The sequence below is a fragment of the Cervus canadensis genome, chromosome 13 (assembly GCF_019320065.1).
Source record: "Cervus canadensis isolate Bull #8, Minnesota chromosome 13, ASM1932006v1, whole genome shotgun sequence".
NCBI lineage: Eukaryota > Metazoa > Chordata > Mammalia > Artiodactyla > Cervidae > Cervus > Cervus canadensis.
The window spans coordinates 3,533,313-3,552,376 of NC_057398.1; the positions used below are offsets into that span (position 1 = coordinate 3,533,313).

A 19,064-nucleotide genomic window follows, 5' to 3' on the forward strand; every position below is an offset into this window, starting at 1 on the left:
CCGTGAGCGTCTCCGTGGTGCCTCTCTTGTGGGGCACAGGCTCTGGGCGCACGGACTTCAGCAGTTGCAGCGCCCGGGTTTGCTAGTGGCGGCGCACGGGCTTAGCTGTCCTGAGGGGTGGGAGTCTTCCCGGCCCACGTAAAGAACCTGGGTTCCCTGCTTCGGCAGGCAGATGCCTAATCACTTGACCACCAGGGAAGTCTGCCCCGTGGGCATTTTCTGATTAGGTTTTGTGAAGGTAATCTGTGTCCCTATGTCATCATTTTGACTTGAAAGTTACTGCATCAGTTTGGTAAAGATAGCTATACCAACTAATGCCACATTTAAACATCTATGGCTGGTATTGGCTTTTCTAGTTAACAAACATACTTTGAGATAAAACCTCAACTGCTGCTGCTAAGTCGCTTCAGTCGTGTCCGACTCTGTGCGACCCCATAGACAGCAGCCCACCAGGCTCCCCCTTCCCTGGGATTCTCCAGGCAACAACACTGGAGTGGGTTGCCTGCCATTTCCTGCTCCAAGGCTTGAAAGTGAAAAGTGAAAGTGAAGTCGCTCAGTCGTGTCCGACTATCCGCAACCCCATGGACTGCAGCCCACCAGGCTCCTCCGGCTGTGGGATTTTCCAGGCAAGAGTACTGGAATAGGTTGCCATTGCCTTCTCCGAAAACCTCAACTAGTCCCACACTGTCTTGAACCTAAAATTTCCGGTGACTTATGATCAGGCATACACACACAGTGGGACTGCAGGTTCCTCACCCAGGGTCCTAGGTTATAAACCAAGCTCTTCTTCACCCGTTTGGAATGTGATTCTGACATGTGAGGATCACTCTGCCACCAGCCCAGCAGACGCTATCCCATTAAGATCCTTCAGTCTCAGAGTCTCCAGGCATGGCAGCAACTGTCACTTATTATGTGAAAAGAACATTCAAACCATCTGTAGTATCAGTAGGGGTATATTACAGTGACAGGAATAGAATCTGTTGCCTGAGTTTTAGACACTTTATAGTTTTAAGAAATTTTTCTTATTCAAAGACAGCAAATGATGTATCAAAGAGAAGAGGGACCTGTGAAGTCATGCCTTAGTTTAATGCATATTTAAAGACTTCCCTCTTAGGGTCTGTCAGCCCTCCATGGTCACCCCCTGACTGTTTCAATATTTAGCCATCTCCAAAAGGATAAAGAAATAATTCATGGAAATGAGTTAAGAACTGTTTCTGTAGGTTAACTGTTGAATGAAATAAACAGTGGTAGAATTTAGTGGGGGGGGGGCGCGGAAATCACAGATACATGAAAAACTTATTATGGTTATTTTTAATTTTATATTTTTATTTATATTAGGATATTATACAATTTTCAAAGCTAACAACAGAGTCTTTAATATGTGTATTTGAAGCATAACAAAATAAAAGTATTTCACGAAAGTCCATATTACAGTACTATTGAAATATGAGGCATAAGATAATTATTCATTGGTGGGATATAAACATAATACATTCATTTTAAAGAAAAAACATTTAATATGAGTAACATTTGGTTAAAATAAATATGCAAATGTTAACAGCAACACCTGAAGTGTATACGGATACCAGAATGGTGTTTTGTAATGGATACTATGTAGGGCGGTAAGCAGTCATGAAGGGGCTGTCATATCTCACTGAACTCACAATCAGGGCCTGCTGCTGAGCACTTAATGTATACAGGGATACCCTTAGCTCACCATTCCTAGGCCTTGGCACATGAACCAAGGTCATCCCACCTTGTGCCCTGGGGAACTGGTACCAAAGTCTAAATAAGGGTTAGAAATCAGATGTACCTTTCATTTTACTGTTCCTCATATCAAATCACATGTTTTATTTAATCAATACAAAATTTACTTATAAACAGAAATACAAAGAGAACATTTTATGGGTGATTATAAAAAATTAAAACTTCTAATCATCTTCATAATTCTTTGAAATGATCCCATTCAGAATTAAAATTTGTTTTGTGCACAGTGGTTTCTTCCAGAAAAATATGAACACTGAGATTAAAAAAAAAAAGATAAAATATCCAAGACAGAAAGTTTCCACATGTAGAAAACAATAATGGATTCCCCTGATCATTAAAATCTTCCCAATTTCCTTCTAGCAGATAGGTTCACTTAAAAGTTTAAATCTGCTTAGAAGTCCTGTGAGGGGGTCCAGCTAATGGCTTTTAGATGGATGTATTTTTAAAGATTGCAAGAAAAACGAGCATATTTGTTTCAAATAGAGGACATCTCATCTCCATGAGTCATATTACATTAAAATGAACACAACACTAAGGTCAACAGACACAGTTCTACTCTGGAGACGCGTGTGGGGGTGCCGGGGGCCCAGGTGTCCCTGCAGTCCGGGATGCAGAGCCACCAGCTCTCCCCTGCCTGGCCTGGGATAAATCACCCTAATTCACAACTGACACCATAGCTGATTAAATTTAGAAAAACAAGGAGTAGACACTTTGCTTTGTACATTTTAAACGTTTACAAATGAAAGTATTCAAATGACTTTAAGAAAAATACTTCTATGGAAAAAACAAAACCAGCACTTCTATGGGATGAGGGCAGGCGCTCTCTGAGCATGAGGGGTCCCGTTGGCAGGGTTACTGGGCAGAGTCCGTGGTGGCACGGGGTCCTTAGCTGGTGGTGGCCACGTGGCCGTGTTGCAGCGTCCGGGGCAAACGTCTCCATGACGGCACGTGCTGAACTCTGCCCGCTCCCGGGAACTACACTGCCTCGGGCGACTTCGGGCATGAATACAGTACTTGGTGAGAAGCTTCTCAACAGAAATGTTTAGCTCATGAAACTTCCGGCTGCAGGAGTGGCTAGTTCACTTGGTTAAACATATTCTAAAATTGCAACCTTGTCAGATGAACTGCAACGGCATCAACATTCATAGGAACAGGACAACACACACCCCTCTTCCTTTCTAACAAGACAAGGCGCGAACACACGGGGCAGCCCAAATTTTTAAAAAGTTAAAAATGTTTTCCTTCCAGGAGAAGTGTTGGCATACCAAATATTCTTTTAAGGCTATAATGTTGTTAGAACATCTGAAACATTAGTGGATAAAACTCATGTACAATATAAATAGGAAAGTAACTTGAAGAATATAAAAAAACTTTTATAAGGGGACCAATCAGAATTTCAATAAAATCTATGAATAAAAACATATGCTTATATACTATAGTGCACGATCATGAGTAGAGCATTTAAATTCATAAAGGAACTGAAATATAGTACTGCAGGATTATTCAAATAATAGTCTTCAAATGTACAAACAACAGCAAGAACACACAAAAAAGCCTTGGGCCATGTGCAACTTTGAAAATTACTATCACACCAGCCAAACAATCCTTAACCACTTTTTAAATGGATTCATTTATACCATTTTAATGCAAGGAGAATATCAAAGATACTAAAATAAAGCAAAAAACTCTTCAGTGTCTGACTCACATTTTGTCCCCAAATCTTTTCACATTTAATAGTTGCATTTTGAATGTATAAGCTAAGGATTTTAAATTTCTCAAATAGTTCATGAATGAAAATATAGTTCATGTGTATATTCAGCTTTAAGAATTCTATTTGAAAGCTACAATGCTAAGAACTAAAACACATACTTCAAACTTCTGAAAATAAGAGTCACAAAAGTTCACAACTGTGTTCATCTCAGATGTCCACACATGACCAGAAAGCACACAAGTCATGTGCTCAGATACCGTCCTCGGGCTTGTGTGTCTGTCCCGATGGGGCCAAGCCAAGTCACCGGTGTTTGGCACTGAGAGTCTATCTGAACACGACTGGTGAGCACAAAACTTGAAATCATTCTAAAAATTCTTAGGCATTAAGAACCACTGTGTTGCCTGCTCTCCTAACATGCAATCTGACTATTCCAAAGTCATTGGGGCTTGCAAGAAGGTGACTTAAATTGGTACAAAATGAAGCTTACATGAAAACTGGTTAAGGATTCAAAGCACGTTAGCTCTGAAGTAGGACTCTTAACACCCAGGAGGGGGAGGTGCGCTTTGCTCAAGAACACTGGAGTGCACGTCGGCTGCGCGCTCCGCCGGCCGCGCTCAGGCGCTGGCGGTGCAGGCGTGCATCCGCTTGGCCACGTCGTACACGTAGGTGATGTCCGGCCGCTTCTCCGGGTCTGGGTTGATGCACATGTTCACCAGCTGTCGCAGCTGCGGACAAGAAAACACAACCTGCTTCAGGACCCACCCCGGGCGGTGAGGAGTGGGAACACGCTTCGCACAGCTCTGGGTTCACCAGGAATGTACGTGTGCTGCTAAATATTTGGCTGGAAATATGTGTGACCGCTGTCAGTGGCTTTAGTTAGCTGAAAGCTCCAAGAAGCATACTCACTGGTGAGTGTCCAGGTCAAGCGAAGAGTGTGCTCCACAATAGAGTGGCTTTCTGTGACCTGATTCTCTTTCAGAGAAGTCTGATCAGAGGGCGGCAGTCACGGGAGATAGGAAGTTTTAAACTCCAAGTCTCCCAGTTATTAATGACTCCACACATTAGATCTCTACACATTGTTTGATCTAGAATTTACTACAACAACCTTCATTGTAAGTTTAAATTTTAATAAGCAGCTTATTGTATATCTGAATTTACACAAAGAAATGTTTTTTTATTATAGTAAAAGCACTCCTTCAAACTAAGAATAATAAATTATAAGCAAAGTAAGTAACAAATAGTGCTCTAATTCTCAACTGTATCAAGTTGCACTTATGTCCTCATGTTATAGATGAGAGGACTGAGGTTTACTTATGTACATCACAGAAAAAAGTATATTTTGATAAATTAAGAAAATATCCTTCCATCTGACCCTAGAGCCAATGAGTGAAGAATAGGGCACTTCATTCTTAATTCTAATTGCTGTGATTTATGGAACCACATGTCTTCACAATCTGGTCTTTCACAGGACAAGCCAAATCGAGAGGAAGGACCAGACTCCTTAGCGTTTAAGTGCTGTGCTGTGCTTAGTCACTCAGTCCTGTCCAAATCTTTGTGACCCCGTGGACTGTAGCCCTCCAGGCTCCTCTGTCCATGGGGATTCTCCAGGCAAGAATACTGGAGTGGGTTGCCGTCCCCCTTCGGCAGGGGACCTTCCCAACCCAGGGATCGAACACAGGTCTCCTACACTGCAGGCGGATTCCTTACCGTCTGAGCCACCGGGGAAGTCCTGCATTTAAGTATGTCTTTAATAAACTACTCAGAACTCTGAAAACTTGCATTACTCTTTCTCACCATAGTGGCACAGTTAAATTATCAAATAATTACTATTTGATAAGTTAACTTATCAAATAATTACTATTTGATAAGTTAACTTATCAAATTATTACTATTTGATAAGTTAACTTATCAAATTACAGAGTTTTCAACTTCCACCAAGAAGATTTTTTCATCTGGAGGAAAAAGAAACTAAGGCTAAAATCTGTGGGCTGAGTGTGTTAACAGCAGAGAAGCCCATGGCCAGTGAGAAAAGTCTGGAAAGAAGGTGTGTGTAAGGAGGCCCCCAGGGGACAGAAAGGGAGGAGCCCGTGGAAAGCCCACTGGCTCAAGGCACTGTCTGGAGAGGTTTGTTTCTTCACTGATTCAGGACAAGGGCTGGAGGAGATGATGACCTGTAAGGATTCTTCCAGTGCTAACCCTCAGGTGATGTGATTCTATCAGAATGAAGCTTCAGGAGTCAGCTTCACATCTGGCAGTTCAAAGACCTAATGGCAGACCTACTGGCAGGGGCCGAGGATTTCATGGTCTGTTCTCTGCAGTGGCGCAGGGGACAGCATTCAACATCCTGAAGGGGTATGGCCGTACACAAGCCTTTGGGGTATAGGGATCTGAATCAGAAAGAGGTTGTTGGCATTTTACCCATTAAAATAAAAACAAATACATTCAGTTATACACAAAGTAGAAGACTGGAGGGAAAATATTTATACTGATACTTATATATAAAAAGACAATGCTTTCCAACAGGTTACCTAGTGGTCAGAAATTTTGTTTAGAGATAAAAACGATAAAAGGAGTAGAAAGGATAACTGTGGTACCCACATTCATTCCACTTAACCAAGATCCAAGCAGATGCAATAGCCATTTTTTGACTGAATAAAAGTGCTACACCCTTCAGGCTGGTCAAGACACCTTACTTTTCCTAATAATTCGAAATAGTGTTTACTCTCCAATCGACTGTAGCGGATGCTTGGCCCTCACCACTTCTGCCACGAGAAGAAAGCAGCCAAGATTACAGATGCTCACCGTTTAATTTCAAATCATGATCACTAGAAAGGGATGTCACTGGGTTAAGGTGTATCTGAGTTCCACTTAAGAGATGAGTTTCTGGGTTCTGAGAGAAAATGGTGGTTAGTGGGGGATAAGAAGTGGTCATTCAGAGGAGAGACACTAACATCTCAGGGACTTCATGCAGGTACTTGGAGGCTGGTCTGACTGCCAGCGGGTGAGCAGAGTGGTAAGACACTTCAGCTTCGATCAAAGGTGTCGGCCTGACTTGCCGCTTAAATCAGCAGAACAGAACCTATCAACGCAGGTCCTTGTCAAGGAATACACAACAGTGGAGTGAATATTCAAAGGTTTGAATATTCAAAAATGTGAATCCGAAGAGTATTGAGAGGTATGATACATGGCTCCTGTCAAACATGCTAAGAGCATGGGAATTTAGGAAAGACTCAGTAAGAAATATAGTTCATCCTCATGCTGTTGTTTAGTCAACTCAGTTGTGTCTGACTCTGTGACCCCCATGGACTACAGCCCGCCAGGCTCCTCTGTCCATGGGATTTCCCAGGCAAGAATACTGGAGCGGGTTGCCATTTCCTCCTCCAGGGGATCTTCCTGACCCAGGAATCGAACCTGCGTCTCTTGCACTGGCAGGCAGCTTCTTAACTGCTGAGCCCCAGGGAAGCCCATTCATCCTAGTAACTTGGGATACACCAATGCTGGGTATATTACTCACAGACCCTTACAGGTGATAGTCCCATCATAATTCAGCAGGAGAAAACTCCATCTTCTCTGAGGGACAGAGAAGGTACACTTCCCTCCTTAAAAACATGGTCTATTTCTGTTTCCTTCGAAACCAGGCAGACCTGCCGCAGCCGCTCTGCTGGTCGGGAGGGAAGGTGTGTTTATTTGCCCTTCTCTCCTTGGTTCTGAACTTGACTTCTGTTTCTGTGTTAATAAACTCTAACCTGTGTCTTCTATTGTAAGTCAGCTCAAGTCCTTTCTGAAAAAAGGTGGACTGTAAGCATGTTATGGGAGATTTACCCAGGCCCGGATTCTTAGTTTGAGGGACGTTTCTCTGATATTTGATAACTATTGGTTGTTCTAAAGATACATTTCAGTAGATGTATTAACCCAGAGTGGGGGAAAGCCAGTTTCAATAGTCTTTTGGCAAAGGAAATGGGGGAAAAAAATCCCACAACAAATAACTTACTACTTTTATATTTCAAATGGCCACGGACCAAGTTTTATGCCTTTAACTAATAATTTGATTTAAAAAAAATGCAAAATTCACATGGACCCATGCATAGTCTCTTGTCACACCAAGTAACAATTTTAAGTTCTTGGAAGTAAGGTCACCTCTCACCCTTCTTTTAGTGTATACGAAAGGACAGTACCTCTGCGACATGGTAGAGTCACGTGTGCTTCTAACATGATGGAGACAAGGATAAAACAGTCGCCCACACAGCAGAATATAGGAATGACATTAAGAGATAGCAGTTGGGGTTAACAGTCATTAATTAGAGGATGAGAAAAAACTTCCCTTTGCTTGACAGCCTCCAGCCTTTAATTGTTAAATAGCTAAACGTGACAGGCTGACTCACTCAGTACTCTGGGCGCACTTTCTGCAGCTGGTGGACAGTCTGGAGGCCACACTGCCGAGATGGAGGTGGTCCTAGGAATTGGCAGTTATTTCTAAGTTTCCAGGGGACAACTGGAACCCCATCTCCTGAACATGTTCAGATAAAAGGCATCTCTATGTGCCACGAGGTAACTCTGGGGCTTTGAAGCTGCTTCTGGTGCCAGAGCAGAGAGAGGACCATTTCCTGAAAGCTGTTGCTGATCTAGTTCTGCCCTTTCTCACAACTGGATCCAGCTCAGAAGCTCTCTGCAGGGTGGCATGCAGGAGGCGACATCCCAAGGTCACAAAGGCGGTAAGGGGCCCCGCCTGGATCAGAACTGAAGTGTCCCGGCTTCAGACACCTGGCTTTTAAAATTACTGCTCTCCTGCCCCAGGGAAACCCTGACCTGGTCTGCAGGTCCCCGCACGGCCACCTGTGCACAAAGCGAGGTGACCTTCTGACAGGCAAAGGCAGGCAGGTGGAATGGCATCACCAACTCAATGGACATGAGCTTGAGCAAGCTCTGGGAGATGGTGAAGGACCAGGAGGCCTGGCGTACTGCAGTCCACGGGGTTGCAAAGAGTCAGACGGGAATGAGAGACTGAGCAACAACGACAACAGGTGGTCTGATTCTCAAAAGATGCCAGCTCTGATGCTGGTTCATCTGGTTCCTAAAGTGAATGGGTCACCCTCACAGTTCACAGCCAGCTCCGATCTAAAAACAGACCAAAAAATCTTCTCTAGGGCTCTGCCCAACATCAAGACAAGGGCCTTACATGATACAAAACTATTCAGATTCAGACTCTGACTAGAGTGACCTCATTCATTAAAGTGACAGACTACCTCCAGAGAAAACGTACTTGAGTTTTCACATGGAGCCATTTTTTTTAATACCAGGTTAGGAATTTACACAGTGACATGATGCATTAAAAAAAAAAAAAAAGCCTCTAAGTTTTCTATCAGACATTACATAATCAAAAAGGAATAATCATCTTAGTGAGCGCTCTCAGTGTTAGTCTTATATTTAAAAAAAAAACTTTCTCTTCCTGCAAACCGCTGCAAGAAATTACTTTAAAAATTCTGAACGACTATCCAACCTTTTGAAATACTTCTAAGTACTACATTATTAAGTATGGCTAATGAAGACATCTGTTCATATAATCACTTTTAAAAATTTTATATATATTCCTACATGTCAGGCTTTAATTTCTCATAATATTGTCAAGCAATCACTTGCTCAAAGAAATTTTGTGTTTGAATGGAAGGAATTAGCTTCCCATTTATTACTTTGTAGAAGCAATTCTCAAATCTGTGGATATTAGATTAATAAAAATAAACAGGAATAAGTAAAACATTTCATGTAAGTAAAGACATTTCATAGTTTACATTATCTCAAGAAAACTGTTGAATTTGCATTACTTTACACATTTATAAAAACAAGTACTTCGTGTTGTTTTTAAATTTTTATAGAACAAGCTAAAAATAAGGTAAAAAATAAAGGTCTGAATTTGTAGGGGTCTTTACAAAATCAGAAGAAAAAGCTTTTATTCAGATGTTTAAGGGAAATTTAAAAAGCAACACAAACATTTAAATGAGAAAAGTCATATAGAGTAAAAATAAAATGAATTCCCTGACATTTCTAAAGGATTATGAAGTCATAAGTCATATGGAAATAAATGAATATTTTCAATAAAACAGAAAATGCTAATACAGTCTGATCGATATATTTCTAAAGAAATACCAAAGCATATAGGTTGGTACTAGGCATATTAAAAGGAGAGTGTTGACGGTCCCCACTGTCGGGTGATGAAGCATCGCGCTCAGCCGCGTCCAGGTGACGACAGCGCGCGCCGTGTGCCGCCTGGCCCTGGGTGGGGACACGACCTCGACAGGAAGGCAGGCCCGGCTCCGGGCAGAGCTGCTCTCTGACCCCGCCCCCGTCCCTCTGAGGCCAATTACGATGCATCCGCTCCCGGACACACCCCGTTTCCATCGAGCCAAGGACACACTGCAGCACCCCGAAGCGGGTCTAATGCATCAACACACACTGGCTGTCGAAGCTTTAGAGGTTTATACGAAACAAGGAGGCGGATTCGATGCGGAGGCCAGAGTGTCACCAGTGACTGACTTGGGGGGCGGCGGGAGGGGAGAAAGCCCTCCCACACACAATCCTTACATGGTGACGCGATGGCTTCAGTCCGCAACTGAAGATCACTCAGTGTCTTCTGAAACCTTACAGAAGCGTCTTAGAGAAAGTTAATGGTTTCACAGGATCCCAGAGGATGCGTGAAATGTAGGGCACCGCTTTGGATTCATCTTAGAGGAGAGAGTCCCCAGTGTCGCTTCAGAAGCATAAGTGAACAAAGGACCTGCTTATATATATTTTTTAAACAAAAATGAACATTCAAAGTTTAAAGATGTGCTCTTACATGGCAACTTTGAGTGAAGGAAGGTGGTCAACTGATATTATAAATGATGGGAGTATCAAACTTCCTAAAACCGTTTTCAGGAAGGAAAATCAAATGTTCCTAATAGTGTCTAACGTAATATTAACTTCAGTAAATAGTGGCATGGTTATAGATTATATTTAATATTATTAGATATCCTCCTACATTTTAAAGTAAAATATTCTTGGGACTTCCCTGGTGGTCCAGTGACTCCTCACGCCCCAGGCAGGAGGCCCAGGTTTGATCCCTGGTCAGGGAACTCGACCCTGTATGCCACAACTAAGATCTGGCGTAGCCAAAACTTTTTTAAGAAATAAAGTAAAATATTCTCATATCACTTAGCATGGATTACATAATTATAAGAACTAGAGAAATATTTGTGAAAACAGATGTACTTCCAAATATTATTTGGGCCATATAGTCTCATTTAAATATTCTTATAGAATGATTTAGACTGATCAAATGAATAAAAAGATTTGAATTTCAAAGTATACAAAAACAATCTGTACCTGACACTTTTTTAAATTTACGTAAAGTAGCTCTTTTCCGAGCTAAAAAAAAAAAAAAAAAAGTCATGTTTTTTGTTAATGAGGCAACTTTCTTAAAAAGCCTCTTTAAGCGTATTCTGAATTTTACATATAAAGAGAAATTACTTGTAAGTGCCAGTTTACACCAGTTATGGGGCTTCCCTGGTGGTTCAGTGGTAAAGAATCCGCCTGCCAGTGCAGGAGACCTGGGTTTGACCCCCAGCCCGGGAAGATCCCACGTGCCGCGGAGCAGCTAGGCGGGTGCCCCACAGCTCCCGCCCGGCGCCTCGCGCTCCGCAGCAGAAGCCGCAGCGAGGAGAAGCGCCTCCACCGCAACTAGGGAACAGCCTGCACGGCAACGAAGACCCAGCACAGCGGAAAATGAATTCCTTGAAAACCAGTTATGGTTTTTAAAGCTTTCATTCAGTACTTTCCTTAAGGGTAACCATTTGGGAAATAAAGCCTAAGTAAAATTACAACACACTGTAAAACAATTTTTTTATTCAGCACAGCTATGGATCAATACTTCTGATACCTTATTTGAAACACGTAGTCGTTTCCACATATTCCAATATGTAAAAATCATTCCCGCCCTTCTGAAAAATTCCCTCCCTTTTTCCCTTCAGTGTGACGTGGCCGAGCCACAACCAGGCGGAAGGGTGTTCTGAGCGAACTGTGGGCCCCAGGGAAGCAGAGCCCGGGGGAGGCGGCGGCGGGGCTGGCTGGTGGCGGCTGGGGGCGAGGGCAGGACCAGGGACCACAGAGGCGCCCAGGAGCCGGGGGCGGGCCCACACGTGACCCCTGAGAGCCCCCCTCGCCGCTTGCTTTGCCCTGGCACAAGCAGCGGATGCTGGGAGGGCGCCCTGTAGTCTAGGGTTCCTTCTGATACTGTCGGGTCCCTTTCTGCTCACGTGTGAAACGGGAATAATGCTGCAGACCTACTTTCTCTAGCAACAAAGTTCTTATGTGGGTGAAAGAAAATGGTGATTTCACAAGCTGAAAAAAACCCCTCAGTATTCCAATTTTACTTAAAGCCATGTAAATATATTTATACTCTGCAATAACCTATAACTATCTGAAGTCAGTTTAGTTCAACTCAAAATATATTATTATTTTGTTACTCATATATAATAAAGCAGAGCAAGCTGTTTAATCCTTATACTGTAAATACTCTGGGGAAAAAAAATCAATATTTATCTAATCTCAAGAATAATGAAAAATTCCATGATGCGGTATCACTTTACACTGGTTAGAATGGCCATCATCAAAAAGTCCACAGATAAGAAATGCTGGAGAGAGTGCGGAGAGAAAGCAACCCTCCTGCACTGTGGGCGCGGATGTACATCGGGGCAACCACTATGCAAAACAGGACGCAGGGTCCTCAAAAAACAACTTCCAGGTGTCAAAGGGCAAAGGAAGGGGAGGAGGGGTCAGTTAGGAGTTTGGGATTAACAAATATAAACTATTGTACATAAAGCAGGTAAGCAACAAGGATTTACGTATAGCACAGGGAACTACGCATAGTATCTTGTAACAGGTTATAATGGAAAAGCATCTGAAAAATATACATGCATATAACTGAATCACCCTGCCGTACACCTGATACACACTGCGTCAATCACAATGCTGCTGCATTTTTTTTTAAAAGGAATCATAAAAATGATGCTGGAAATTCTTACTCTTCTGAGTGAAGTGGTAGGGAAGACATGTCCAGTGTGTACTGCTGAGCTGTTCCAGGGGGAAAACCCTCCTCTCCTGCCTTTCATTTCTCTAACTTAAAGCGGAAAAAAAAAAAAAGAAGAGAAAGGGACTGTGTCTAAGAAGGAAGAAAACATAATGGAAGAAGCAATAAAAAAGAAAGAAAAAAAAGATGATTTTGGAGGTGAACATTTATGAGACTCCATCCATTCTCTACTAGACCTTTTAAGTTGGTATTTTAAAGGATTGACCGCATTATTTGAGAAGTAGTCTCATTAACTGAGTTTTAATAGAAACAGTTATTTTTCTGTCTGTGGGCTGGAGATATAAAGCCACAAAACAAACAAACAATGTACAACAAGAGAGGCATTAAATAATGTGAAAAATGATTACTGGTCTAATAATTCTAATCCCAAAATTATATATATATATATACACACACAAACCTATAAATAAGAGTAGTAAGAGCTACTAAATTAGCAAGCTTTCAAAAATACAACTATAAGATAACCACAAATACCGTATCCTGCAAAGATCTTTGTCATTTACTTTAATAGATTTAAAGTTACTAGTAAACAGATAAGCATTTGCCTAACAGTTCAGGTCAGGAGGCACTGTTATAATGACACCATCCACTTCATTAAAAAGATTTAACCATCTCACCATGTTTTAATAGGTGCTTAAATTTCTTTTTCACTCGTACTGTTTTCAAATCTTCAGATTCTCCCTACTCTATATTCTCAGACCAAGATCACTCTTATTCTCTCTACTCACTTCCATTTTTAACTTTCATCAGCAAACTCTTGACTCAGCTTTTCAGAACTTCCTTCCAAACCTCTGAGGCACAATTCTCTCCAACTTTTCCTGTGTCTTTTCTATTTAGGCTAGCTAAGATTTTTTAATTAAAAAAAAAAAAGCAAAGACAAATATATATTTTGCATGGTATTAATGCTCAGATTTTCAGATATCGATTAAAAAGAACCAGCTCAATAGAGAACCACAGTGTGCACTTTCTCAATGACTTTCAATATAACTATTCACTATTTTTTTAATCTTAGATTTTCCTGAGATAATTTAGTAAACAAGTGTGAAAAATGCATAATTCTGATGATTACTCCAGTGTCTCCCAGAGAAACTAAACATTGAAGGGGAAAAAAAATCTGTCTTATTTCCTAGTGAATGGACATGGACATTCTAGATATGATATAGCTTGTTTACAAGATTGAAAAAAATCACTTGCAGGTAGTATCAATAAAAGAAACATCACACCCCTGATCTGTCTTTTGAGTAATTTCTTCCTTACTACCTAGGGTTCTGTAAGAACATTTGCTCACTCATTCCACTGACATTAATTGGTTCATTCATTCTTTTTCTCATTTATTCCTTTAACTCACTTTCTCCGTTGACTGATCAATCACTGAACCTTTTTAGTGTGCTGGGCCCTAGAGACACACAGATGAAAAGCAGTCACTACTGTCCAGGCACAGGAGCTAGACAGGTCTGGAGGTGGAGCCACCGAGCAATGAAGACCAGATACACATATGCGATGGAATACGACTCAGCCGTAAAGAAGAAAGTTTGCCATTTGCAACAAGATAGATAAACTTGGAGGGTATTATGCTATGTGAATAAGTCAGGAAAAGACAAATACCCTTTAAAAATTGTGACTTACTATGTTGTACACCTGAAACTTACATAATACTGTAAATCAACTATACCTCAAAGGAGAAAAAAAAAAAAAAAGGAATTATAAAGCAGTGTGATTGCCAAGGGAAGAGGGCCTGAGAAGTGGAGAAAGGGAGCAGGATGACTTTAAGGGGGAGACAATGGCCAGGCTTTGTTCTAAAGAGAATGAGTCCACCTGATAGGGCACAGAGGGCAGGGCATGTCAACAAGAGGAGACAGCGCCCACAGAAGGATGGGAATTCCTGGGCCTTCTGGGAGAACCTGCATGCTGGAGTTCAGGAACGAAGAGAGGGTGCTGTGACCAGAACAGCTGGGCAGCTCAACCCGGATCAGACTAGGAGAGGCCAAGGGAATCAGGACTCCCTGGACACAGTGAATATTCAAAAACTGTTTGCTGCACTGATGTTAATTTCTTCATCACCAACAATTTTAATAGCTGCTGTTTAGTCGCTAAGTCGTGCCTGACTCTGAGACCCCGTGGACGGACTAACCCACCAGGCTCCTCTGTCCATGGGATTCTCCAGGCAAGAATACTGGAGTGGATTGCCATTTCCTTCTCCAGGGGATCTTCCCAAATTACCAACAATACTAAATTTCATTAAAACTAAGACAGAATTCAGGGAAAATATCCATCTTTTCAACCAACAATACTTCTATTGTTAAGTACAGTAATTCCCTATCATACATGGATGAGACCACTACTAGAAAAGAATACTGATCACCAAAAGTCATAAAGCTATTATTTTAGGGAACTCTAAAATACACATTCTAAATATCAGTCATGTGTAGCTGAGATGTTTCAATCGAGAACCCTAATCATTTGTACATCATTACAGCAGCACAGTTCAACAGGAAAGATCTGACAGACAACTTTATTTTTCCAAAGAATACTAGCAATACTTCTCAGTTTTGGTTTCTAATGCTTAAGTGAATCTATGTCTTAGATTATAAGAAATGAAAAATCCCAAGCTCTTAAGCTCTGAGCTCTTCCCCACAGAACACCCGTATCTGGAAATAGACCTCGTAGAGCTCCTCAGGACGCCTACCAGTCGAGGCTGGTTGGAGGCACAGCTTTTATTCTCATGAACAAAAATGTTCCCTGTGTGTCTCCTCTTTGGGCAGGAGCCTTAAAAATTTAGCAGTAGCTAAATCAAACTGGTAAGCTTTCAAACAGGTATCTGGTGGGAAATTAATTTTGCTTAAAAGTTTCAATTTTCAAACAGATACAGAGTCTGTTGCCATCTGATGGAGTGATCTTTTAATTAAAAGTTTACTGTTTAAAACCTTTATATTTCATTTTTCTGTTTCCTAAATTTTTGCCATACTAAAAAAAAAAAAATTAGACTTCTAAAAGATCTAAAAGGCATACTATATAAAGCAGTATTGAAGATACGGTTGAAGTATGGCAGTATGGTATCTGTTCAGGTTTTTTGCTACCATAAACTCTGAACAATTATCTTCCAAACAAACTGAATTCCTGCTTATGGAGAGAAAATATTTATCAGCACATCTGCACTTCAAAGCTCTTGTTCTGGGAACTTCTCTACCTAACGGAACAGATTAAAGTAAGATCATTAGTCTGTATTTTTTGTAGCTCATTTCTTCCATAAGAATTAGGTTCCCTGTTTACCAACCTACTACAGCTTTCTGTTTTATTGCTGTGCAGCAGCAGGATTTACCAATGTGAGGGACCATACTAGCTTCTTTTGGTAAGTACATCATATAACGCGTTTTGCTTCATACCTCGTTTCAAGACTGGTAAACTATATGGAGAGAAGTAAAAAGTGGAATCTCTTTTCCTTTCCCAACTGTGAGACCTTCTTCTGTCTGGGCCAGACTTTGATATGTGCCCCTCGGCTGAGAACCCGCGAATCCAACTTCACACTTAGCTGCAGTGAAGTAGCCCTGCAGGCAGGCCGACTTCAACAAACCACCAGTGGCATCATCATTAAAATCCGGCTGGAGGTCGCCATGGTAACCGCCTGCTGAGGCTCCGCTGCTGCGCGGGCATCTCCTCATCAGCTACCATGTGAAATGCAAATGCAGACGGTCTGAAAATTAGTCAAGAGGAATAGCGGATGAGGATGCAGATACGTGAAATATTCATGCGCTTCGTGGAAGAGAGGAGACAGCGTGAATGACACAACAAAGAGCGGCCCCTGACACCCTCGCCATCATTCTGCACGACTGTTCACACCCTCCCGCGTTTGTAGGCCGAGAGTGCTAGAGCCGGTTTTGTGAAATGCCGTATTTATATTCCACACCCAAAATAGTAATTAAAAATGACTAACATAATAATAGCATTAACATCAAATAAAGGTAATGCTTCTAAAATTACCAGCGCTGTCTTGTAAGAGTTTATTCTAAGCACCTGAACACAAGTGTTGTGGAACAAAAAAATCCAAGTGTCCCTGATTATCAGCATCAAAACGATTAGGGGGAAAAAAGTACTTTCAACATCCTAGGACCATGAGTGCTTTTTCCATATGGTAAAAATTCTTCAGAGAGATTTTATTATTCAAGTTACATGGACTCAATCTTCCTTATATAAAACTAGAACCAACTGCATTTTGAAATAGAAAGAGTGACAAGACCAACTGAAAGGTGAATGTAATTGCTTCATTTTTTTCCCTCTGCACCTTTCCATTTTCCTTGGACTGAACCCCTGCTGCCCATGAGCAGGTCCCTGACACCGTGCTTTCTCTGGGTGGGTCCCCAGTGAGCTGTCCAAAGAATTATGTGAACACATTAGTTAGCCTGAGACACTGCTATTCTGCAGTATCTCCTCAAATACTGGTGAAACCATGATGCATTAGGCAAAAGTGGGAGATGTGTCGTGCAGGGAACCCTGGGTGTCGGGGGGAGGCCAACAACCCATTTCAGTGGGTTCCCAGAGCAAGCAAGGACCCCGCTCAGACAGATCTTCAGTGGGTAACGTCTTCTATCATTTTCAGTTCCTTCCAAGGTACTTTGTTACCACGTCTACAGTGATGACCTCAAACGTTTCCCACAGTAATCTGACTGCAGAGGGGAGGTGGTTATGGGATGGGCCTGGTGAGAGTAAGAAGAGTGAGGATAAAGCTGAAGGAACGAGGCTGAGAGACACGCAGCTAAGAGATGTTTGCTTCCATTCTGGGAAAACGTGGGCAGGAGGGAGGTTCTGCCAGAAGAGGGAGTCAGAGCTGCTCTGAGACCATGGGCATGGGGAGGGACACTGGATGTGCTGGTCACCCAGAGCCTGGGCGCCGTGTCCAGGAGGCGTGATCAGCCACCGTTCCCATCACACCCACTGTGACACCGCACGTGGTGTGGGGTTCCTCTCCATGTGATGGATGAACTGTGGGCAACTTTTAACAGCCAAGCCTCCGAGAGAATGAAGGTGTTCTCTCTGCCACCTACACTCGGCATGTGCATCATGGGATAGAGAAGGGCCCAAAATAAAATGCAAGCATTAGCAAAACGAACAACGTGGACACACAAACTGAAAGATGACTTACTTCCTCTGAATAGTGGTCTGAAGGGAGAGGCGGGTAGTCACACTGCTCTATCTTCTTACACAGCGAGTACAGGTTCATCTTGTCACCATAGAAAGGACTCTGTAAGGCTGCCATCTGCAAAACGCTCCCAATGAAACTGATACACTTACACGCTAACTTTAAAGGAGGTTTCATCGAGCATATGACACTGGAGGGGAGGGGATAATTACAAACATTTTAAATAAAGTTCTCCAGGCATTTGGCGTTTCATGAACATCCTTTTCAGAGAATTAGTTCATAAGTCCTAAAATGTCTTACTTCAATTTTTGGTTATTATTTTTAACGTTTAAACTTTCCTAGAAGGGAGAAATGGTTAGCACAGAATTATATATACACACCCACGCACACTTAGGCAGCATTAAATTAAACAGTATTACAAAAATAACATAATTTAGGACTCTTTGTAAATACAGTGCAATAGAAACAACTAGTGTATCTCATGACCAGACAAACATGAATGGTATAATATCAACCATTCAATGGTTAAAATACAACAAAAATGAAATGAGCTAAAACTGCAATATAATCCAGCAATGGTTTAGGGAACGGTACACATAGCATTTTATCTCAGGACAGTCTCTGCAGGAAAAGGGTATTCCGAGATTAAAAAAATGTCCTCTCAATCTGAATGATCTAACTGATACTCAAACTAGTTCACAGTGAATTAGAACTCCTTTCCTTTTGTGACAATGTCTCAGAAACACTAAACATGCTCAAAAGCCCTAGGAGTTGTGGCCACTAATTCAAGGCATCCAAATGGGATTTTTATGCAGGGGGGAAAAAAAAACACACTCAATGAATGACTTTAAAAAAGACATTATCGAATTCAACTTTAAGACCAGGTTCTAACCTGACATTTCAAGTGCAAGCAAGGACTGCGGTAAGCGGGGTTACAAACTCAAGATTCAATTGAGGATGTTCGCCTCCTGTTCAAACCTCCTAAATCTCTGAACCGCGGCAGCATGACTACAACACGGAGTGCAAGGCTGCCCCCAAGTCAGTCACCCTTTTCTACATGTGCTAATAAGTTTGATTTTGGAAGGACAATGTGTACATTCCCCAGACAGGCCGGGTGTGCGTGCAACACGCTGGGCCGAGCAGGGCTCCTCGGTGGGCGTCAGCGGGGATGGGATGAGCTGAAAATGGCTCTCATCTGTCGGGGCTGCAGCAGAGCTTAACTCCTTCCGGGCCTGGACCGCGGGGCTGGAGGATGTGGACCCGTAGAGCCGCCCCCCAGCTCTTCGCTACAGCTCCTGCCAAACCACCTTCAGAAGAGGTGTTCCCCATGACGA

At 42.1% G+C, this 19,064-nt stretch overlaps 1 protein-coding gene across 2 annotated transcripts in view; it reads right to left on the reverse strand.

The window, feature by feature from the left end:
* Nucleotides 1-1,299: 1,299 nt before the first annotated feature.
* The window catches only part of NEK7 (NIMA related kinase 7), a 138,986-nt gene continuing 121,221 nt past the window's right edge, over nucleotides 1,300-19,064 (reverse strand). For both annotated transcript variants that reach the window (XM_043484570.1, XM_043484571.1), the window contains 2 exons: nucleotides 17,734-17,847; nucleotides 1,300-4,203 (listed from right to left, as the gene is read on the reverse strand). In XM_043484570.1, coding sequence (XP_043340505.1) covers nucleotides 4,093-4,203; nucleotides 17,734-17,847 — 225 coding nt within the window. In that variant the 3' untranslated portion in view covers nucleotides 1,300-4,092. The remainder of the gene's footprint in view (nucleotides 4,204-17,733; nucleotides 17,848-19,064) is intronic.